Here is a 22,175-nt window from a genome sequence, read left to right as displayed (position 1 = left end):
GAGCCTGCAGAAGCACCACAAGGAAAGCACACAGGCGATTCACGTACCGAGTGTCTCTTCAGCGGGTTTGCCCCTACACACAGGTGCATCTACTGAGTATACACATGCCTTAGCCACGGGATACAGGGAACGGTGCCACGCGCGCCTGCTGCTGCTGAACTAACGAGTACAGAAGTGTGGAGGGCTCCCTGGACCCTCCAAGTCCACAGTTCCTCCTGCCCAGCCGCGGGAGGGTGTGGGGACCCATGCCAGGGTGTCACCTGCCAGGACACACGGCTTCGGCACCTGCCCGGTCTGCTCAGGATGCTGCCAGGTCCGGGAGGACGGACCGGTGCCAGAATGCCGAGGGATGCTCAGGGTGGCAGAGCCCAGCTCAGGGGCTTCAGCTGGACTGTGATGCCAGGCTGAGAGCCAGGAGAGCTGGAGTGCCCCTCTCCATGCCTGTGGGGTTATTGCAGGCACGGGCACCAGGCAGCTGCCAATGAACCTCTGTTCATGTGCTCCTCTCCTGGCTGATGAAGATGTGGGTTAACCCTGGGGGAGGACGACCTGGAGATTTCCCCATGGAAGTAAAAGGTGCTGGCATCCTGCTGCCAGCTGCCATGCACCGCCCATGGGGCATCCAAAACGCGTTTCTTGGGCAGCTGAGCTGCCCTGGAGTGGCAGTGGTTGGTGAGGGAATGTCCCCTCGGCACAGGATGCCCGCTCCTCCCTGGCTGCACACTCAGCTGCTGGGTGCACCCCAGTCTTCTCCCTGTGCAGCCGGGGCTGGCCAGCAGGGAGGGCGCTTCCTGCCTCTCCATGAGGCATGTCCAAAGCCCCAAATGTCCGTGGAGTCTTTGTTTTCACCCTGTGAGTGCACAGCCCACCGAGAGCAGCTCCCAGCTCCTCCTGAAGCGGGTGGTGGCTGCCGGTCTGTCCCTGCTCGGGCGGGCACACATCCCTTCCCCAGGCACCCGCCCTGCGTGTGGGCTGAGCTCCCTCACCGAGAAAGTCCAGCTGAATTCGTCCCCTCCAGCTGAGGAAGAGGAGCCGCTCTGTCCTGGTTCTTGTCACCAGGAGCACGCTGCATCAATAAATAACCCTCAGCCAAGCCCACACTGCTCCCGGGCTCGGGTCTCGGGGAAGCAGGAGCTCTGAGCCGTCCCACGCCGTGGGGCTTTGCTGTCCTTGGGGGTCTCCTCTGAGGCCTCACTGCACAACGAGAACACGAGCAGCTGCTCGGGGTTTATGGCAAAGTCCAAGTGAAGTGGCTTCGGTTTGCATCTGGGGCTCCTCTGGGGACAGGGAAGGACGGGGACCAGGATCGCGGGAGCTGAGGCTCATTCTTCACTGGCTGAGTCCTGGAGAAGGCGATGGATGTCCTGGAAGGAGGGACGATCTTTAGTGTCCCGTCTCCAGCAGCTGAGCATTAGCTTATAGACTGAGTCAGGGCATAGCATGGGCTGGGGAAGGTAGGTCTGCAACACAAAAGGCAGAAATGGCAAAGAGAGGATTACTGCCACAGAACCCGATGTGCCAAGTGTTCCTGGAGAGCCCCGTTTCTCAGGGGGGCCCGTGTCTCCATGGCCCGGAGCAGGCGCTGCGCTGCCATGAGCCCTGGGGCAGGGTGACCCCCAGATGGCACAGTGATGGGACAGTTTGCTCCTCCCTCCCAGAGGAGTTCCTGTCCCACAGCTGCCTCACAGCCAAGCTCCCCACTTGGTCACCTTAAAGTGTCCCAGGTGCATCACTGGCCCTCTTGTTCCATCCCATCCCATCCCATTCCATGGTTCCCATCCCATCCCATCCCATCCCATCCCATCCCATCCCATCCCATCCCGTCCCGTCCCGTCCCATCCCGTCCCATCCCGTCCCATCCCATCCCACCCCGTCCCTACCTGCCGGCCCTGGTCCCGGAAGAACTCGCCGGTGTTTTCGATGACCTGCTCATCGGACATGTGGGAGTAGGGCTGCTCCCGGCAGAGCGTGAAGGTCTCCCACAGCGTCACTCCGAACGCCCACACGTCACTGGCCGTTGTGAACTTGCCCTGGCCAGAGGGAGCAGAGCAGAGCAGAGTAGGGTCACGGGCTTTACCCCACCCTGCTCCAGAAGCTGTAGGTGCCCAGGGATCAAAACATTGTTCTGGATGCTTTGGCATCCAGATCTGGGCTCAGAGAGGTGCTTGGCCCCACAGACCAGCTTTCTGCCTGGGGCCAGAGCCTGGCCAGCTCCTGGTCTGGCTGGCAGTGGCTGCTCTGAGAGCTGGGGCTTGCCAAGGACCCAGCTCCCTGTGAAGGTGAAAACCAACACTGCTCCCTCTTCCAGGTCTGGCCATGGCCAGGATAAAATGCCAAGCATCCTGCTTAAAGGATGTCCTGCACTGCGACATCAAAAACCACCACAGTCCCCCCAGCCTGCCTCGAAAAGCTGCCACCACTCCTGCTTTCCCCGTGCTTCACCCCAAATATGGGCTGCAGTGAGCACAGACCTCACCATCCCTCCTGCACTCCCAGCCCAAGGACACAGAGCCTGAGCCTGCCCAGAGCCAGGTCAGTGTCCATCAGAGGAGCCCAGTGTACCAGCAGGATGCTCTCCCAGGACATCCAGCGGATGGGGAGCACCGCCCGGCCCTGGATGCGGTAGTAATCCCCGCTGTACAGGTTCCTGCTCATCCCAAAGTCGGCGATCTTGATGGTGTAGTGCTTCCCCACCAGGCAGTTGCGCGTGGCCAGGTCCCGGTGCACGAAGTTGAGGGACGAGAGGTACCTCATGCCCGAGGCGATCTGGGTGGCCATGAAGCGCAGGTCACTGTCGGGGGGACACAGGGCTGATGAGAGAGGGAGGGGAGGGGGAAGGGAGGGGAAGGGGAAGGACAGCAGCCCTACCTGACGGTGGGTGTGTGGCCATCTGCAGGCCCACCTGCCTGCTGGCGGGACAGGAACTGGTTGAGGTCCCCATTCTCCATGTACTCGGTGATCATGCACAGGGGATCATCTGTGATGCACACTGCTAGCAGCCGGATGATGTTGGGGTCCTTCAGCCGCGACATGATCTTGATTTCCTTCAGAAAATCATTCCTTTCCGGAACAGAAACCACACGGGTCGGACAGACAGACCCCGAGGGGCACGGAGGTGAGCGCAGACTGGCCAAGAGCGGCACCCACCCACCCACACCTCCTGAGGGACCTGTGGGCCCCTTCCCCTGAGCCTGGAGATGAGCTGCAGGGTGGGCTCAGGCTGGACAGGCACTGGGGAGCTGGCTAGGAACGAGGACCCTGACATGTGGCAGCCCAGCATCCCCAGGGAGCTCAGGTGTGCAGTCCTTGCAGCTGCACTGAGCATACAGCCGATGGAGACAGGGGACGCTTTCCAAGCATCCCAGCCCTCCTGGTGAAGCTCTGCACGGGGGCAGTGCTGGGCTCTGTGCCCCCCTCAGCCCCTACCTGGCATTCTTGTTGGCATCTGCCCGCAGCATCTTCACAGCCACCAGCACGGGGTGCTCAGAGCTGCCATCCAAGCCCTCCAGGGCCAAGTCCTTCCCCGTGAACTTCTCCATCCCCTCCACTTCACAGAGGTGAACCTGGGGGAGCAGGGGGCAGCCGTTACCTCTGCTCAGCCCCACAGCCCCGGCCAGCCAGGAGAGCTCTGCCCGATTCCCGCTCACCTCCCCAAACTGGCCTTCCCCCAGCTTCTCCTTGAAGGTCAGCAGCTTCCTGGGGAACTCCTCGACGGCCACATCCTTGCCGGAGAGCAGGTCCATGGTGAGGGCTGGCACCGAGTAGGTGTTGCCACCCGTCACACCCTGCAGGTTGACGATGTCGGCCTCTGCGTAGTGCGGGACGCCCTCGGGGACGCCGGCCTTGGCGGGGCCACTGCAGCCTGGGGGGACACAGCGGGGCCAGCCCTGCCGTGGGTGTCCTGCCCTGTGCCCTCTGCTCCCCAGTGCCTGCTCACACTGTCCCCATCTGCCCCAGAGCCCCCGTGCCGCCCCACGGGGCTGCATTCCCGCTGCTCCGCTCCTTCCCCTCCGGGAGCAAACACACCAGTGGAGCCCTGGGCACCAGGTGAGCAGAGATCAATGCCTGACCTCCAGATCACTGAGGAGGAGGTGCCAGAGCATCCCAAAGATGATGGTGGGACACAGCCTGGCCTGGCAGTGGATGTCAGAGATGGCTCTCAGTCACGGGCTTTGTGTGACCTTCATGTGGGATGCAGGGGGCTGGTGTGACCTCTCCCCTCTGTGACAAAATGTCTGGAGAGCAGCCAGAAGCTGGGGCTGGGGAGAGGGGGCTGCAGCAGGCTCAGTGCAGATGGGTGTAAGCACTCAGGGTGTCCTGGCTCTCACCTGTGTCCTCCTCCCCCGAGGTGAACTCGGGCAGCTTGCGGATCAGGCGGGAGGGCTCCTGGTAGTCGGGTCCCAGGGGGAAGATGCGGTCGTAGGTGGAGCTGGACTCCTGCTCGCTGGGCGAGGAGGAGCGGTTGTGAATAAACATGCTGGATTCGCTGGGCAGGGAGAGGCTGACGGTCATTTCATCATCCAGCATCCTCCGTGATGCCTGTCACAGCGGGGCAAGGGAGGAGAGAGGTGGGGTTCCCCACAGCATGGGTAGGGTGGGGTGTTCCGTGGTACCAGGGATGTGCCCAAACCTCCTCTCTAGTGCCTTGTCCCTGGGTTACAACACCTGCCTGGGTTTGTCCTCATGCCCCCCCTTTCTCTTGTCTGCCTCTATGGAGAAGGGTTTGGCTTCATCAGTTCTGTGAGTGACCTTGGTGGCTGTGGTGAGAACCCTCTGCACCCACGCTCCTGTTCCCCAGCTCAGCTTCAGGACAGAGGGATGGACAAACAGGCAAGTCCCAGAGTCACCACCCTGCTCAGCTAATTCCCCTTGCCTGGGTGACGGGTGGAAAGCACAGCCTTTCTGAGGAGGGGAAGGGAGCATCAGCCCTTGCACAGAGCCTGCTTTCTCTGTGCTGAGCTCAGAAGAACCTGCTCAGAATGATCCCAACCCCCACAGGGCGCCTCACCAGCCACACCACGCCTGCCCACCTTCTCCAGCATCTTCTGCCAGAACTGCCGCCACAGTATGATGACAATGATGGCCACCAGGATGAAGATGATGGCCACCAGGCACCCGATCAGGATGCGCGTGTTGCTGTCGTCCACCTTGAGCGTGGGGTCTAGCCGGAGAAGGGGACAGCGAGGGCGGTCACAGCGGGGCGTGGGGAGACCCCCTGCCCCCTTTCCTCCGTGGGGTGGGGCATGGCCCCCACCCAGCACGGGGAGACACGCTTCCCACGCTTACCGTAAGTGGTGGGGACCACGGGTGCCTCGGCGGGGGGCACTGAGTTGTTGTACATGGCTGCATCTGGCCAGCGAGAAGCCAACATCAGGCGGGGGTGTGGACACCCCCAGCCCCACCGAGCCTCCCACCGGCACAGCCTGGTCCCTGTGGGGCTGGCAGGGACGGGTACCTGACTGGAAGGTGATCTCGCTGAACATCATCCAGGTGTCGGCAAAGTAGTACTGGCACTTGATGGCACTGGCCATGCGGTGCAGCAGGGGCACAGTGACGAAGCGGGCGCTGGGGTTCACATCATCCAGCACCAGCACCGAGGAGACGGCGCTGGGCTCCCACTCGCTGGCGTCGGCGCGGAAGTAGCACTGCACCTCCTTGAAGATCTTCACACCTTTGGCGAACATGTTGTTGCAGTGGACCTGTGGGGCAGCCTGTCAGCACGGCCGCCGAGGGGCACGGGGAGGGCGGCAGGGCCGGGGGGGCATGGACCTTCATGGCGGTGAAGTTCCTGATGCGGTCGAACTCGAAGGTGATCTCCACGAAGCCGCCGGCCGTGCTCTCGTTGCGCCAGCCCACGTAGTCGTAGCCCGGCCAGACGTGGTACTCGTGGGTCTGCGTGAAGTCGTCCAGCCCCGACACCCCGTCCGTCAGCTGGCCCAGGCCCTCTGTCATGCTGGCAAAGGGACAGGAGGAGCGTGACTCGCCATCCCCACAAACCTGCACCTGCACCCTGCACCCCCCAGCAGCTCTTCACGGGCCCCGGGACACTCGGGGGGATTTTGTTCCTGATGTTCTCTCTGGAAAAGGCTGTGGGGTGCAGAACATGAGGTGCAGCTAGAGCAAATCCAGCTGGGGCTGCCTCCCCCATCACACTGTCCCCCACACAATGTGCAGCCCTCCCAGGCTGGCCACGTCCCCCAGCTGAGGGACACCGCAAACATTTGCTGTGCTGAGGATCAGCCTGGCAAGGCAGGGAAGAAACGTCTCCCTGGCCTGCTGGCCAGCATGGCATGCAGTCCTCACCTGTAGCCGAAGGCCCCATCGTACACCGAGTCGTTGAGGTAGATGATGGTGCCCCCGGGAAGGACGAGCTGCTGCCCGACCGGCGCGTTGTAGGACACCAGCCCGTCTGCAGGAGGGAGGGGTGAGTGCACGGACACCCGCCAGTCCCGGGTGCTGCAGCACAGACAGCCCCCACTGGGCTGGGCCACAAGGCCAGGATGGGTGCTGGGGACAGGGGGACAGGCACAGGAGCGCAGCACCCACCCAGCCAGGCGCAGCCATACAGCTCCACGCGCAGGCAGACGCTCATGGAGTGGTCAGTGACGGGGATGAAGCGGACAAAGCGGGCGATGAGGGGCGGCTCCAGGTCCTTGAGGACGATGTCGTAGGTGTTGGTGTTTCCATCCAGCACCTGGAGAGAGAGCAGCACGGTGGGGATGGCCAGGAGGAGCCTCCTCACCCCCCACCCAATGCAGCCCCCACCCTCCTCCTCCTCACCTGCTTCCCGTGCCGGTTCCTCCAGGAGATCCAGCGGGTGCCATCCCGGCTGTAGTTGATTTTATACATGGGGGAAAACTCATTGCCGTGGCCCTTGGCGTGGCGCCCCTGGGTGCCCACCAGCGTGATGAAGTGCAGGGCTTGCAGGTCGATCTGCAGGAACTCCTTCAGGTCATCTGGCTCCACCGCGGTCTTGGGGCACCAGGCTCCGTCGCCGTCCTCCAAGTCCAGCCTGCGAGCCCAGAGCGGAGGAGCTGTTTGCAGGTGGCCGAGACCGGGCCCACGTCCCCCTCCTCCCTCCTGCTGGGGCTGCTGCAGGAGGGTGCCACACTCACCGTCCGTACTTGGCGGCCGTGGAGTCAGACCACTGGCTGGAGGCTGAGATGTCCTCGTCAGGGATGTGACCGCCCGACATTCCCAGCGGGTACCGGCACACGGCTGCAACGACACCGGCAGGGCGCTGGCCAGGAGGGAACCCCTCTGCCACTGCCCAGCCGGGCTGGGGCACATCCAGGGTGCCCCAGGGCAGCCCTCTGCACCCCTCTGGCTTGCAGAGAGACGGTGAAGCAAGGAGGGGACAGTCCTGCCTAAGCAGGCACCCTCCTGAGCCAGCGAGAGCCAGAAGCGGGTGCCAGCCCAGCTCCAAGGGCTGACGGGCAGGCCGGGCCCTGTCCCCAGGGATCTCCTCAGCCGTGCTGGCAAGGACCTGGGCTGCAGTGGAGCCTGTGAGCTGGCACTGCTGTCCCCATGCTCCAGAGGGCTCACTCCACAGGCCACTTGCCCAGAAACCTCACTGGCAGCAACCGTGTCGTGCTGCTCCCTGTCCCTGGGAGCCAGTGACCAAGACGGGCACTCATCCTCCCCACTGACCCCTCAGCTGCCATCTCCAGCCCTGCTCCCGGCCTGGCTGTGAGTGGAAAAGTACCCGGGGTGGCAGGCGGGCTGCAGCCCCAAGTGGCAGCCGACTCCCTCAGCACCGCATCCTCGCTGTTTCACTGGAGTTATTTTTTCACGCCTGGCTGCCAAGAGCTCTGCTGAAAGGGCGGCTTGTTTGGCCGTGTTTACCGTCTGGCTGCCGGCTCCAGCCCACCGCGCTCCCGCCCCGAGCAAACACCCGCACCGAGGTGGCGAGGAGCGGGCAGGACGCTGTGCCCGGGCCACCTCCACCCACAGCCCCTGGCTCTGCAAAGAGCCCACGTCCCTTGTGCCACCATCCCCGGGACGCGGGGACCGTATCCTACATCCGGCACAGGGATGAGCGTGCCTTCATCGTGAGCACTGGCACAGCGGGACCATCTCCTCTGTCTCCTGCTCTGCTCCCACTGAATTCCTGTTTAGTCCTTGCCAAACATGGAGCCAGCCCTGGACTTTTGTCTTGGTAATAACAATCCTGGCCAGGCAAATCCAATCCTGCCAGCCACAGATGTCTGCAGGAGAAGCAGGATTGCCTCCCTAAGTAAGCACCAGCCTCCAGGGAAGACACAGCTAACTCCTCCCACAGATGGAAGGAGCCTTTGAAGGGCCTTGTTAAAGGGACTCCCTGGAGAAACCCTGGGAAAACCCTGGGAAAACCTGGCTCTGTCCATCCCTGCAGACCAGGATGGGGCTGAGCCCTGCAGGAACGGCTCTAAACACGCTTGTGCTGCCGGCTGGCGCACTGTTGTGGTTTCTGAGCAGAAGCCAGGCACCCAGTCAAGCCACTTTACCAAAGCCAGCCTTGGTTTGCTGCAAAACCGCCAGAGAAGGCACAGCCCAGCAGAGAGAACAACATCTTGGTACCTGGCAGCCTCGGTGAACCCCATGGGCAAGGGCCCCACTCAGAGCCCAGGGCTGCTGTGCTTTGTTTGCCATATCCAGCACCTGGCAGGTTAGGACAGCACCCGTGGCACACACAGGGGACTCTGCAGCTGCCTGAGGGAGCAGGACAGCAGTGCCCAGGCAGCTCCAGGCTTGGGGAGCCATCACATCCTGCCCCAGAGCTACAAAGTCCCAGAAATGATGGAGAGGATGAGTCCAAACTTGGCCATCGGGCAGGAGCAGAGACCAGGGAAATGAAAGGACGGCACCTGCAGCCACCTGGTCCCTGTGTGACTTACCGGGGTTGACCTGGGCTCTGGCAGCATGAGGGACATGCAGCAGCAGTGGCAGCAGTGGCAGCAGTGGCAGCAGGGCCGGTCTGGGGGTGGCCAACATGTTGGCAGTCCTGTGGAGACAGAAGCAGGGCTCGTCACACTGAGGCAGCCGAGGAGGGGACAAACACCAGCTCTGCTTGGGGCAGCCAGCTGAGGATGGCAGCGCCTCTCCTGCCACCCTGTGACCCCGTGCAGGAGGAACAGAGCCCCAAGCCTCAGCTCTGTGCTCACAGGGATCCTGGGAGCCACGGCGTGCCACATCCCCACGGAATGGCCACAGGACCCGCGGGAAGCTCCCTGGGCTCTGCCAGCACCGGCCGCCTCCACCGCAGGACACAAAGGCCCCGGCCGGCCGGCCACCCTCGGCCGCCTTTGAAATGAAGAAGCTGCACAAGCCCATGCTGTAGGACAGTAATAGCAGGGTGCCAGAGCAGTTTCCTGCCTGCTGGCTCCGGAGAGAGGAGAGCAGATACCACCCGAGATTTACAGGGTATTTATTTACTGCCACAGCTCCCCGTGGCAGAGCGGACCCCAGGCACATGTGGGACACAGGAGGGGGTGACAGAAGGTGTGGAGCCAGCTTGCACCCTCTGCCTCAAGGGGAGCACGGGATGGGGCTGGAGGGGACCTGGGGTCATGGGAACAGGGCTTGGGCCACAGCATGGGGACAAAAAGGACTGGTGCTGGCGGGGCTTCTCCTCGGTGGGGACAAGGGGTCCTCCCCAGGATGTGCCTGCCCTTGTGTCAGGGCTGTCACCACAGCCTTGGCTCCAGCCAGCCCTCAGCTGCCAGGAACCCTGAGCCCTGGCAGCTCCCGCTGTGCCCACACACCTCGGGGTGACCACCATGGGGTCTGGCACCATGCCGGGGGGAGCACCAGGGACACCCCTAAAGGTCACCACCCTGCCCCAGGCTCCCTGAGCTCCCTTCATCTGCCAAGAGGACACTTCACACCAGCACCAGATGCAATCAGTTCTCCTTCTATAAAAAAAGGCTGTTTTAACCTAGTTGAAATGCACATTGACCTTTGAGAGAGCAACCTACTAACCTGGGGGTTAAAGGGACCACAGCTGCTGGCCAAAAAGGGCCTGGCTGCTGGGGTAAATCCCCATGGCACCAGGGATGACTCCTGGCTGGCACATCCTTGAACCAGCCCAACACCACTGAGGCTGGGTTCTAGGTAACGTGTCTTGGGGTTCTAGGTGTTGGGTTTCAGGGTTCTAGGTAACCTGTCTTGGGGTTCTAGGTGTTGGGTTTCAGGGTTCTAGGTGTCGTGTCTTGGTTGTCTCTGCATCGCCCCGTGCTGTTGTCCCCACCACCAAGAGAAGGGCTAAACTCACCCAGACCAGCTGCCCACATCCCACAGAGCCAGCTGGGAGGTGCTGGATTGCTGCCACAGCTGGGGTTTGGCATGGCAGGAGCCAGACTGGGGTTTGTTGTGGCCACACCAGCAGCCAAGGGGACAGCAAAACCCCAAGAGCTGCCACCTGCACTCTGCTAGAAGCTCTCTGCACCCCACAGCACCCTGCTGGATTCCTGGGGGACTCTGCCAAACACCACAAGCTCTGCAGGAGGCACAAGTAAACACCTGCACTTGGGATCATTTTCCCCTTTTTTCTAATTTTCTTTCATTTTTTTAATTTATTTTTTTTAAAGCACATATGTGGTTGCTTTTCCCCCCTGTTCCCAGCTGGGAAACTGTAGCTAGTTGAGAATTTCAGCTGCATTGCCCAGAGGCACTCGCAGGAGGCTCCTGCATTTGATGATGGCCAGTTGCCCCCAACATTAAAATCTTAATTTCCTTCTGCATTCCAAAAAATATCCAGGGATATTTTCCCCCACTACTCTTTCAGGCTGAGTAAACTCTTTAAGCATCAGGATACCAGATGCTGTGATCTCCTGCAGGGAATGCATTTCCATTTAGCCTAGCATAGGGAAATCATCCCCACGCAGCCACTGGAAAGTGCTTGGGGCTGGGGACAGTGGCTCAGGCTGAGGGCTAAGGGACACACGGGCAGTACTGGCAGCCCAGCTGGAAACCAGGTTTGTTCCGCCAGCCCTGCAAACGGGACAGCTTTGCAACGTTTGGACTGAAAATGTTTGCTGAAAATTTTCAATCACTGGAAAGTTTTAGTGCAGAGAGTTCTTGGAGCTCCTCCCCGGCATCGCCTGGGCTTCGAGTTCTCCTTGGCTGCTGCTTTTTTGTTGTTTTCCCTTCTTATTTCCCTCCTTCCTTATTCTACTGAAACAACCAAGGGAAATAACTGGGGGAAAAACTAAATCCGCATTTGTTAAGAGACAAAGCCCACTCGAGCCACGGTCCCCTTTGCTGTCCTAGGTGAGGTCCCCAGAAGGGTGATGTCCCCGGCTGGGTGATGTCCCCGGCTGGGTGATGTCCCCGGCTCGCTCTGCTGGCACTGGAGGAGCCGCATGCAGGGAGGGGTGGATGGCAGCAGGCTGTGCCCACCCTGTGCACACCAGCTCCAGCTCTGCCGGCACCTCCAGCGCTCCTCTCGCAGAGCCCCTCTCCCCACACGGGGCTGGGGCTGCCGTCCTGCCGGGCCCAGGGAATGTCCCTGAGCGGCGACAGGCTCGCCGGGAGCCCGGCCCGGGGATAAGGGATAAGGTTGCTGGGATAAGGGGATAAGGTTGCTGGGATAAGAGGATAAGGTTGTTGGGATAAGGGGATAAGGTTGTTGGGATAAGGGGCTCAGGAGCCCTGCCCGGCTGGCACTACAGCCCCCAGCATGCCGTGCCGCCCTGGCGGGAGCACAGAGCGGCATGCTGGGACCCGTAGTCCTCCTCCCTTCCAAAAATGCCATTTTAGACTTTTTCTGGCCTGGATGCAGCCCCATTTTCTGCAGCAGAAGCGCCTCCCCGGCCACGGGCCGGCGGGCTCAGCCCGGGGCATCGCGGCTGCGAGGGGCAGCCAGCACGGCCCGGTGGCTCCTGGTGCCCGGCAGGAGCGCGCCCGGGGCCTGGGGACAGCGGGACAGAGGGACAGCGGGACAGAGGGACCGAGGGACAGAGGGACAATGGGACAATGGGACAGAGGGACAGAGGGACAGAGGTACCCGGGACAGATGGACAGCGGGACAGAGGGACAGCGGGACAAGAGGGACCGAGGGACAGCGGGACCCGGGATAGAGGGACAGCAGGACAGCGTCCCGTGGGTGCTGCATCCAGCAGCGCTCCCCACAGCTCCCGGCCCTGCCCCGCGCTCCGCCGGCCCGGGCTGCAGCTCCGGCAGCGGGACACGGAGCTCAGGAGCAGCGGGACACGAAGCTCCGGAGCAGCGGGACACGAAGCTCCGGAGCAGCGGGACACGAAGCTCCGGAGCAGCGGGACACGAAGCTCCGGAGCAGCGGAGCCAATGAGCCCGGGTGCCTGCCGGGCCCTGGGGACAGAAGGGCCTCTCTGGCTCGGCAGCGCTGCCGCCAGCTCTGCCAGCAGACACAGGGGCGGCAGCTGGGGACCGACACCGGGCCCGGCCCGCACCAGGCTCGGGGGAACGCTGGCACCGGGCTGGCGAAAAGGGGTCGCCTGTCACCTCTCCGAGCGAGCACAGCGCCCTGCTGCTGCCCCAGAGGCTGCCCGGGCAGACCCCCAGCCCAGCCCCCGTGCCCGGCTCCACAGCCCCGATCCCCCCGCACGGCCCCGGCACTCACCGCAGCCCGGCTCCGAGCCCCCAGCCCGCCGAGCCAGGTGAGCACAGAACTTCTCCGGGCTGATGCAAGATGCCTCTGGGAGCTCGCTCGCATTCTGCGGATTCCTGGGAGCCGGCCAGAAATCCCACAATCCTACATCTCGCACATTTGGTTTCAATTAGGGAGCGGAGAGGGGGAGCCAGTCAGCGATCCGGGCTGGCTTTTTGGCAGAGGTTATTTTCCTCGGCCCGAGGGAATGTGCGCAAAGCTATAATTTACAGCAAAACCCATTCATAGCGCAAGAGAAAAACATAAAAAAGCCCCCGTGGCCAGCAAGGGAACTCAAAGCAGTAGGCAGCGTTTGGCGTGTCCAGCACCCCCAAATCGCGGCTGATGGGGACAGTCCCCGAGAGCCCAGAGCGGGCCTGCAGGGTCCCAGGGGGGATCCTCCTCTCCTGGGGGAAGGATCTGGGACTCCTGCACGGGCACACGTGGCCGGGACAGCAGCCAGAGCCGGCCTGGTTCGCTGCTCCAGCTGTCCCAGCTCCGTGCGGAGCCGCTGGCTCCACATCATTTCCAGGCACCAGCCTGGCACGGCGGCCGCCGGCTGCGTAACGAGGCAGGGAGAAAATAATAACAGTACTACTAATGCTAATAATGGGCTCATGGTGATCTTCGTACAACAGCAAAAACCACAATTAAAGAACTTCTTTTAAAAAAAAATTTTTTTTTTACTGTTTTGGCTTTGTTGAATTCCACGCTCACATTATGGGAAGGAAGTAGCACCCCTGGCAGCAGGCCAGCAACTCCCTAAAAGGCTTTCCTGTCCGACTAGAAAACCCCACGGCCCCAGGGCTGTAGCCTTGCTCCTAAACCAACCTCTGCCAGCCTGGTCTGCAGCCAAACCAGCAGAATGGCAGCAGGGGAAGGCACCGCCACCCCCGGCAGACACTGGGACCCTCATCACTGCCACCAGAGGGGGGCTGCAGCTCCAGCTGAGCCAGCACTGGGTGACAGAGGCAGGGCACAGCTTCCCCTGGCTGGCAGGGAGCCGTGCCAAATGTGCTGCCCCACAGCAGAGGGCAGGGAGAAGCACAGGCTGCCCTATGTGCACACTGGCACAAACTCCAGCCAGCTCTGCTCACTCCCCTCCTGCTGCTACCTGGGACTGCTGCTCAAACAACTTGGCAGCAGGCAGCACCCCAGTGCTGTGTCCCAGGACAGAGCTAGTGCAAAGGTGGTGGTCTGCAAGCCAAAGGCCACACAGAGCCCAGCCAGCCTGTGGTGAGCCAGCAGCAGGCACAGAGCCAGCCAGGACCCTCCACTGCCCTGCTGGCCCAGGCACAGGGCCTGGGGAACCAAGTGCTTGGCTGAGCCGGGGATGCTCAGCAGCCACCTTTGAACCTGGGGGGCACCTGGTGACTTCCCCCAGAGGGAGCGCTTTGGGTCCCATTCCCAGGCCTGCAAGGGAAAATCCTTCCCCAGGCAGCCCCAGGGCAGCAGGAGGCTGTGACCACATCAGGAGCAGGAGAGGGGCTGGCCAAGCTCTACATCCCTCCTCCCAGCCAGGAGGGGAGGCAGCACAGCTGCTCTGCCCGAGGCTATCAGGACACCACACTCCTCAGCACTGGGCTCATGCAGGAGCCAAAGATTCCCCCCAGGAAAAGCAGAGGGCACACGGCACTGGTGGGGAGCTCGGTGGTTTCACCCTGAGCACACCTCCCTGTTCCTGCCTGACACTGTTTGCAGAAATGTGAGAGGGAGGTGCAACTCTCTGATTCCTCCAGGAAGGCCCCAAATGAGCAGTGCAGGCTAGAGGCCCTGTCTGCAGCCACCCCAGCTGCACTGAACAGAGCACTTGGCATGATGCAGTCAGCTCTCTGCTCCATGAGCCTCTTGCTGGAAAGTCACTGTCACTCAAACACCACCAGATGACAAACAGGAGGGACTCAGAGTTTAATTGGGGGCTTCCAGTTGTGCAATATACAAAGGATGACCAAAAGGGAGGACATGGGCAATGACAAGGACCCTATTAAAAAAAAATAGTCATGTAGATTTAAAAAAAATAAAAATTCAAGATTAAACCCAGCCCCGTACCATAAAAATCCTCTCTCTGCATGTACAATGACTATTACTATATACATGTTTAAAAATAAATGCCCACAGCCTGGAGAGCAAAGAGCAGCACCACAGCTGTGCTTTGTGGCAGGGGAATCCATAGAGTTTGGTTTTTAAATTAAAATATAAATAGGAGCATCCAACGTGCCAAGAACCGAGTGGGTCAGATCTTGCTCTGCACAGAGCTGTCCCTGCCAGGCCCAGCCATCAGCCTGTGAGCTCCTGGCAGGATGGGCACCACGCTGCCTCTACATCCCGTTCTTCACCAGCTCGTGGATCCCATCCTCGTCAATGATCAGAGGTGTGCGGAACTCTCGGTCCTTCACGTACTTCTCCAGACCCTAGGGGAACGAGGAGCGGCTCATCAGAACACAGCGCACATCACCCGCTCTGCTGCGCTGCTCACGGGGCCTCTGCTCCCCTCCTGTGCTGGCACCCTGGGGGCACTGCCCCAAAAAGCTCCTCAGTGAATTGGAGTCCCTTTTGTGCCTTATCCCCTCACGTGTGTGCCCTGCCAGCCCGCTCCATCTGCAAGGCCCCCGAGCTCTGCAGAGCCAGTACTCACCTCTCCTCCGTAGGAGACCAGGGGGGAGATTTCACACTGGATTGGCAGGTCGTTTGCATCCTTCAAGCTGCAGAGACAAATGTACAGTCAGGAGAGTCAGGTACAGCCCAGGGGGGACACAGACGGGCCCAAGATCTGCCGAGGCCAGGCGGAGGCTCAGGGGCTGTCTGGGGCCCACACAGACCCTGCCAGCGCAGAGCTGCCCTGGGTTAGTCAAGCCTTGCGTGCTCTCCACACAGATGCCAGCTAAAGTTTAGATACCAGCAGCGACTGAAAGGGAAAAGAGCTTTAGATGGGGCTTTCATGGTGCCTTTCCACATGTGTAACCACAGCAGTGGCTGTGCCCCCAGCCCCGCTGGTTTTGATGCTGCCTGGGAAGAAGTCACCCTTTCCTTCTCCTCCTTCAGCCCTGGGGTGATGTGAGATGCTCTCACCGAGCACCTGCCCATTCAGCTGGACACAAGAGGTCTTGCTTTAAGCCCTCTCTTGCTTAAAGTACAACCTGAGGACACAGGGTAAGCCCTTCTCCCTCAGAAACACTCCCTGAAACACTGTCTGCCCCTTCTGCCTTTGCCTGTTAGATCATCTCGCCTCCTCTGTTCTGCCTGTGGGCTGGAGCTGCTGAGCAAAATGTCAGAACCACACCAGTGCTGCCACCAGCCTCCGTAGGACACGCTTGGATGATGCTGGGATCCAGCTGGGAGTGCAGCTGTGTGGACCCAACAAGCAGCCATGGCAACAGCACCCCAGCGTGGCCCTTCCCAGCCAGTGGCCACAGCAGCCAGGCAGGCAGGGCAGGATGCCACCCGTGACAACACTCCCTTTACCCAGCCTGAAGTTCCTTCCTGCTGCCACGCACTCACTCAGCCCCCTCCTGTTCCCAAGTGTCAGTAAATAAAACTCACACATCCCAACCCAGACTGGTGGTTACACTGAATGTTGGATTCAAGATTGTTTTTTTAAAAAAAATTGACATTAACTGGTAACAAAGGGTAAATGTAGGACAAGGTGCATCCTTTCTCCTACATGCTAACTAGTGTAATGGCTTAGTCGTAAGCCTGACAACACTTGGAGTCTGGAATTAAAACATATAAAACAGCTGTGTCCCACCAAAAAGTGTCTGAAGATACAGCTTCTGAAAGAAGGGAAGGTAACAAGATTGCTAATTCTGTGAGTCATTTACACTCACCAGCTCCAAGTCCCAGCACGTCTGTGCCTACAGAACACAACGGAAGAGTTAAAGCTTCCCCGTGTATTCCTGTAAACTTTCAAGCACTGAGCCAGGGGCTTTCCCTGGTGTCACACTCTGGATCTTCCAAACTCAAGAGCTGGAGTCACACGAAGCCCAGCTGGCTGCTGTGCTCAGATTCACACATGCTACATCAAAGCCTGCCTGACATTTGCTTCATGTCTTTAATCCCATTTGGGTCTGCCTGGCGGACACAGGGAGGAGATGGCAGCCATCCCCAGCTCTGGGACCGCCGGGAGCAGTCCCTGACGTGCTGTGACCCCTGGGGGCTGTGTGCAGTCAGCACCAGGCTGCTGCCATCCTGCACCAAGAGCATGAGCCCCATCCAGTCATCCCTGCGAGAGGAGCCCGGCCGGGAGCGGAGCTGCCTGCGCCCGCCACCAGGAGAAGCCCCCGTGCCTGGTGGTGACATGCCCCAGCGCCCGCATGCGGCCCCGTTAGCCTGGCACACTGCTCTGCCTGCAGCCCGTTAGTCCCTAAGCACAGCCCCGCCACCATGCACCTGGGACACCAATAGTTACTTGTCATTGACATCTGCTGGGCTGGCAGCTGACCTTCCGTTTGTGACGCTACACGGGAATAAACAAGGGTTAGCAAGGGGGGAAAACCAGAGATAAACGAGTCTGGGGTTTGCTGATCCCTAAAGAGGGTGGCAGGAGGTCCTGTGCTCGAGGGATGTGTTGATGCCAGCCTGGCTGCACAGATCTGCTGCCTGCTCTGGCTTTAGGGAGCCACTTCCTCCCTGCAGAGCCAACCTTGGCAGGACTCAGGTGTTGAACTGACAAGGAAAGCTGCTGCTGGCTGAGCACCACTCCTGCTGCCACCACACAGCTCACACCCAGCTCTGCTCCACACATCACCCAGGAGAGGGGACCCATAGCCAGTCTCTTCTGTGACACCATTACCAGTGCTGGGATTGCCTTGTGCTCAATACCCAGCCCCAAGTGGAGCAGCAGCTCACCGAGGGATGGCAGGGATGCGTGTGCCGTTTTCATCCACGAAGTGCCCCCCTGCATTGAGAACCCAGCAGTGGTGCAGGGACATCAGGGCATGGCGGGCTGTGGTGGGGTTGTCCTTGCCATTCTGGCTGTCGGCATTCTTCAGGGGAGAGAACTCATCCTCACGCAGCACCTCGTACACCACGAACTTCCTGGGGGAACACAGCGTGGGAGGCTCAGGTCTGGAAACTGTGGCTGAGCTGGGCCCACAGCCCTCCCCCAGCCCACACCCACAGGCTGTTTTCACAGCCATGCAGGAGGGAGGGGAGGGCCTGGCCCGTAGGGTCAGCAGATGTTCTTCTGGCACAGGAGCAGGGCTCAGCCCAGCAAGAGGCACACGAGGCCCATCCCTCCAGCTGCCAGCCTATCCCCATCCCCGGGCAGCGCCAGTGGGCACACCCTGGCACAACCCCAGAGGCTCTCAGAGCTGCCCCAGGGAGAGCCAGCAGCCAGCCTGGACCCCACGGAGAGCAAAGGACATACTTGGAAAACTGGAAGATGTCAAAGACAAACTTCTCCATCTTAATCCCATTGGGCTTCTCGGGTTGGATTAGCTGCCCTGTAGTGATGTCCACGTGTGGGATCTTCTTCTCAGCCACGTGGTGCTGCAGTTGTGGTTCGTAAGTGCTGTAACGGGCCAAGAAAGAGACGTCACTTGCCCAGGCAAGCCACGTCCTCAGCTCAGCCACTGCTGCAGCAGGACAGCTGCCCTGCTCTGACCCCAGCTGCCCCAAGGCACGGGCTGCTCGTCCCCACAACAGCCAGGAGGGACTGCCCCACATGCCTGCGCTCTGGGAGCAGCATCCACATATGGCCCAGAGAAACCTTATGTGAATGAAGGGGCTGTGCAGAGAGGTGGGGTCAGACCAGCTGTGCAGGGCCAGACACCGGGGGCCCCATCCCAGCACGCCTGGAGCTCAACCAGCAGAAAGCAAGGCACAGCCAGCTCTGCCCAGCAGCAGCAGCACTTCCACATCAGCACTCCTGCTCTGGCACTCCAGCAGCCCTTACTTGACCACGTCTTTGAGGAAGGCAGTGGTGAAGTAGTGGTTGGCGATGTTGCCCGCGTTGAAGAGCAGCCGCCCGTCGGGGCCGCGCTGCTGGGCGGTGGCCAGGGAGATCTCGCTGTACTCCACCACCTGGTACACGCCGTCCACACGGCACACCACGCCCACAGGCTCCGTGGGGTTGGTCTTCTCCACCACCTGCCCGAGGGAAGCACTGTCAGGGAAAGCACCCGAAGCCCCACGCTTCAAACACACTCCCCTGTAAACAGCGGGCCCGGACCAGGCCTTTCCCTCTGCTGGGACGGGGATGCTGGAGCCCTCCCAGCTGCTTCTGGCAGTGGGGACTGGAGGAAGCTACGATGGCAGGGCCGGGTGACAGGTGTGAGACACACCCAGAGGGCACAGCAGGATGTGGCACCAAGCCAACGTGCAGCTGGCAGCAGGCACGGATATTTTTAGCCAGCTTGCTATGCACAACCAAAAGGTTGCTGGCTCAGCAGAGCCATCCCCCTGACCTTCCTCTCCTCCTTGCACCTCACACAGCTCCATCTGAGTGTGGGATACCCCAGCAAATCCCCACCCACCACTGTCACACAGAGTGGTGGCATGCAGGAGCACAGGGCTTTCTCCTTTCTGCGTGCTAAGGTTTATTTCCTCTTTCATGCAGGGCAGGAGGAGAAACTGCCTTGCCTTTCTCAGCTTACCCTCTGAAAGCTGCAAGGCCAGTAAGTCCTCTCACCTGTTTGCCAGAGCTGAGCCCAATGCAAACAAAACCTCTGGCTGTCAAGCCAGTCTTTAAGTAAAGCTTGAAGTGTGCAATGCCCTATCCACAAGAAATGGGGCTGGGTTCAGCGTCAGCTGCACCCCCCGTGTCCTGGTCTGGTGCCCAGGATGTCAGGCTGGGGACAGCTGGCAGCTTATGGCAAGGATCCTGTTTTCTTGTGCTACCCACAGCCATCCAGAAAAGAGCTGCCCAGCACCCAGGTGTGCACCAGCCAGCTATACAGGGCTCCCAAGCAGCCTCTTGCCTCTTGGCCCAGGGGGACCTCCAAGCCCTGGGCCTGTTGGTGCCACATCCCTGTGCAAGGCAGAAGAGCAGTGCCAGGCATCCTCCAGGATGCTAGGGGCAGGCAGGACCATCCCCGGGGCAGGTAGGACTCTAGCAGCATGTGTTACTTCACCAGTGAGCTCCAGGTACTTAGTTATCCCTCCTGGTAGTGGCAAGCCAGCAAATGAAGGGTGTAAAGTCAGGGAAGCTGGCAAGGAGCAGGACAGACCCCACCCAGTTCTGCAGAAGCAGTGCCTGCCTACTCCCAAAACCATACCTTGGCCCCACAGTCTGCTCCCTTCTCCAAGCAGAACCCGATGAACCTGGGGTCAGCCACCTTCACCAGGATGTTGTCCACGCAGTAGACGTGGACGCTCTGCACCCCCCTCCGCTCCATGTCCTCCATGATGCCGTGTGAGCCCAGGGCCCGGTACAGGCCCCCGTTGCCATCTGCAGAGGGAACACACCCCTGGGGCTGCAGCAACACCCCACTGCCTGTCAGCCACCCACACTCATCCTCCTTCCCCGTGGGCTGATGTGGAAGGTCACCAGCCCAGCTGTGTCCCAGCCTGGTCCTCCCTGCCGAGACAGACACTCCCAGCCTGAGTCAGCCGTGGGCCAGGTCACAGTGAAGACTGCAGCTCCAAAAGCTGCTCCTCAGCACCACGTCTCACTCCTGGCCACCAACCTGGTGCCATAGCAATCTTGCCCTTCTCCTCCAGCAGGATTTTCCCATCGAATCCCAGGGCAGGCAGCATGCCCTGCTGGAAGAAGATGACGTTCTCCTTCTTCAAGCCAAAATAGCGATGTTTCTGGAAGAACTCCTTGGTGGACTCCATGGTGCGGCCACTTGTCATGATGTACCTGTTGCAGAGTAGAAGACAGTGAGCAGGGAGGAGAGGCAGGGTCTCACACCCCTCATCCCAAATGTGGAGAACACCCAGGAGAGGATTTTCACCCCTCCACACTTAGGAGGATTTGACTGGCTGTGGTCCTACCACCTTGACAAGCCAATGAAAGGTTTCACCCTTCTTGCAACACGTATCTCCAAAACTACACAACACTGTGCATGGGACACTCAGCTGCAATGGCCAGCTCCTGCCTTGTCTACAGAGCACCTCAGCAGCTTCCACCTTGCATGGACATGAAAACCCTTCTCAAGGGCCATGGGACTGAGTGTGACAATGTGGGACCTGACAGTGCCAGCCTTGAACCCCTCACTCTAAGGGGCAAAGCCCATTGCAAGGCATTGACACCAAGAGGGGCTATGCCAGTCTGTGGTCCTGGAGCTGCCGAGGGGCTCTGCATCAACCCAGGGGCTACTAAGGGGAACTGCACCAACCCCGGCTAGCCTCGGGCTGCCAAAGGGAACTGCACCAACCCAGGCTAGCCTCGGGCTACCAAAGGGAACTGCACCAACCCAGGCTAGCCTCGGGCTACCAAAGGAACTGCACCAACCCCGGCTATCCTCGGGCTGCCAAAGGGAACTGCAGTAACCCAGGGGAGGCGGGCTGCTGACACCCAGAGGGCTGCGCCGATCGCCCGGGCCCTGATGCAGTGGTGCACTGGTGACACCCAGCCGGGCACTGCCAGTCCTGTCCCCCCGAGGCCGGGGCTCACCAGGGGATGTGGCAGGGAGTGCCGTGCTGCTCCTCCGCCATCTGCTGCAGCCGCCGCAGGCGCTGGGCCTGGAGGTGGAAGAGGGTCTTGCGGGAGGGCAGCCCCACGTCGCACATGCCCTTGGGGTAGGGTACGCCGAGGCGGGTGCCCTGCCCGCCGGCCAGCAGCAGCGCGGCCACGCGGCTCGCCGCGATCTCCGCCAGCCCTGGGGGAGCAGACACGCGTGGGGCCCGCGGCTCCGGCTGCCCGCCGCGCCGATCCCCGCCGCCCCGCGCACCTACCGCGGCTCTCCCAGCGCGGCACCAGCCCGCGGTCGCGGGAGGCGCTGCCCAGCACATCCCGCGGCACCGGCTCCATGCGCGCATCCAGCCCCGCCGCCGCTCCCGCCCCGCCGCCGTCCCCGCGGGCGCGGCGGAAGAAGCGGTTGATCTCGGCCACGTCCATGTGGCACAGCTCGGCCGCCAGCGCCCGGCGGGCCGCGCCATCCAGCTCGGACCAGAAGCGCAGCACATGGTCCTGGCCGCCCGCCGCCAGCCGCTCCCGCAGCACCGCCGCCTCCTCTCGCCCCTCAGCCCCAGCCGCCTCCATCCCGCCCGCCGCCGCGGGGCCGCCGCCCCCGCCGCTTTTATACCGCCCGCCGGCCAATGGCCGGGCCCCGCACCACGTGATGGCGCCGCCCGCCCAATGGGCGCCGGGGGAGGGGCGGAACCGCCCGCCCCCCTCGCTGCGCCGCCGCCAATGGGAGCGGGCGCTGCGGGGGCGCGTGCCGCTGGCTGCCATGACAACGCGCGCCACGTCAGCGCGCGGCCGCTGCGGGCCCGGGGGGGACGGAAAAAGGCCAAATCCACCCCAAAAAGAGCCCGCGATCCCCGGGGAGGGGGAGTCAGCCCGGCCCGGCCCGGCCTCGGGGCGTCAGCAGCGATGACACACGCGCCGCTCCTGCCGTCATCGGGGTGGCGCGGCATGCCGGAATGACAGAATGTGCCGAACTGCAGGGGAGCCCCAGGGGCG

General features: G+C 61.5%; 2 protein-coding genes across 4 annotated transcripts; both read right to left on the bottom strand.

Annotated features, from left to right (window-relative positions):
* Nucleotide 1: 1 nt before the first annotated feature.
* Nucleotides 2-13,233, bottom strand: DDR2 (discoidin domain receptor tyrosine kinase 2). Its single transcript, XM_058843120.1, has 17 exons — nucleotides 12,581-13,233; nucleotides 8,877-8,983; nucleotides 7,116-7,218; nucleotides 6,781-7,012; nucleotides 6,547-6,694; nucleotides 6,304-6,409; nucleotides 5,770-5,953; nucleotides 5,456-5,699; nucleotides 5,287-5,349; nucleotides 5,031-5,161; nucleotides 4,329-4,539; nucleotides 3,648-3,862; nucleotides 3,427-3,563; nucleotides 2,869-3,060; nucleotides 2,563-2,791; nucleotides 1,881-2,030; nucleotides 2-1,460 (listed from the first exon to the last, which is right to left on the bottom strand). The coding sequence occupies exons 2-17, from the start codon at nucleotides 8,971-8,973 to the stop codon at nucleotides 1,323-1,325; spliced, it is 2,580 nt and encodes an 859-aa protein (XP_058699103.1). The 5' UTR covers nucleotides 8,974-8,983; nucleotides 12,581-13,233; the 3' UTR covers nucleotides 2-1,322.
* A 1,258-nt stretch (nucleotides 13,234-14,491) lies between these two features.
* UAP1 (UDP-N-acetylglucosamine pyrophosphorylase 1) lies at nucleotides 14,492-21,777 on the bottom strand. 3 transcript variants are annotated; one of them, XM_058842930.1, is made up of 10 exons: nucleotides 21,446-21,777; nucleotides 21,165-21,369; nucleotides 20,233-20,408; nucleotides 19,822-19,994; nucleotides 18,501-18,694; nucleotides 17,973-18,116; nucleotides 17,453-17,641; nucleotides 17,013-17,060; nucleotides 15,243-15,309; nucleotides 14,492-15,018 (listed from the first exon to the last, which is right to left on the bottom strand). In XM_058842930.1, exons 1-10 carry the CDS (start codon nucleotides 21,750-21,752, stop codon nucleotides 14,926-14,928), a joined length of 1,596 nt encoding a protein of 531 aa, XP_058698913.1. In that variant the 5' UTR covers nucleotides 21,753-21,777; the 3' UTR covers nucleotides 14,492-14,925. The 3 variants fall into 3 exon arrangements, with proteins under 3 accessions (XP_058698913.1, XP_058698914.1, XP_058698915.1); XM_058842931.1 differs by having other exon boundaries at nucleotides 17,046-17,060; XM_058842932.1 differs by lacking the exon at nucleotides 17,013-17,060.
* Nucleotides 21,778-22,175: the final 398 nt, after the last annotated feature.

This window comes from Poecile atricapillus, chromosome 7 (genome assembly GCF_030490865.1).
Source record: "Poecile atricapillus isolate bPoeAtr1 chromosome 7, bPoeAtr1.hap1, whole genome shotgun sequence".
In the NCBI taxonomy this organism is placed as follows: Eukaryota; Metazoa; Chordata; class Aves; order Passeriformes; family Paridae; genus Poecile; species Poecile atricapillus.
This window is presented reverse-complemented; position numbering and strand designations above follow the sequence as displayed.

Bases quoted from the DNA above. Each gene is read 5' to 3' on its own strand.
- UAP1 (XM_058842930.1), bottom strand. From the start codon at position 21,752: ATGGAGGCGGCTGGGGCTGAGGGGCGAGAGGAGGCGGCGGTGCTGCGG. The intron at 19,995-20,232 runs GTTGGTGGCCAG...TTCCCTCTGCAG, and splicing joins CAAGATTGCTATGGCACCAG to ATGGCAACGGGGGCCTGTAC. The intron at 17,061-17,452 runs GTGAGCTGCTGC...ATTCCCGTGTAG, and splicing joins CGCATCCCTGCCATCCCTCG to CGTCACAAACGGAAGGTCAG.
- DDR2 (XM_058843120.1), bottom strand. From the start codon at position 8,973: ATGTTGGCCACCCCCAGACCGGCCCTGCTGCCACTGCTGCCACTGCTG. The intron at 6,410-6,546 runs GTGGGTGCTGCG...TCCCTCCTGCAG, and splicing joins GTATGGCTGCGCCTGGCTGG to ACGGGCTGGTGTCCTACAAC. The intron at 5,954-6,303 runs GTGAGGACTGCA...TCCCTTTGCCAG, and splicing joins GATGGGGCCTTCGGCTACAG to CATGACAGAGGGCCTGGGCC.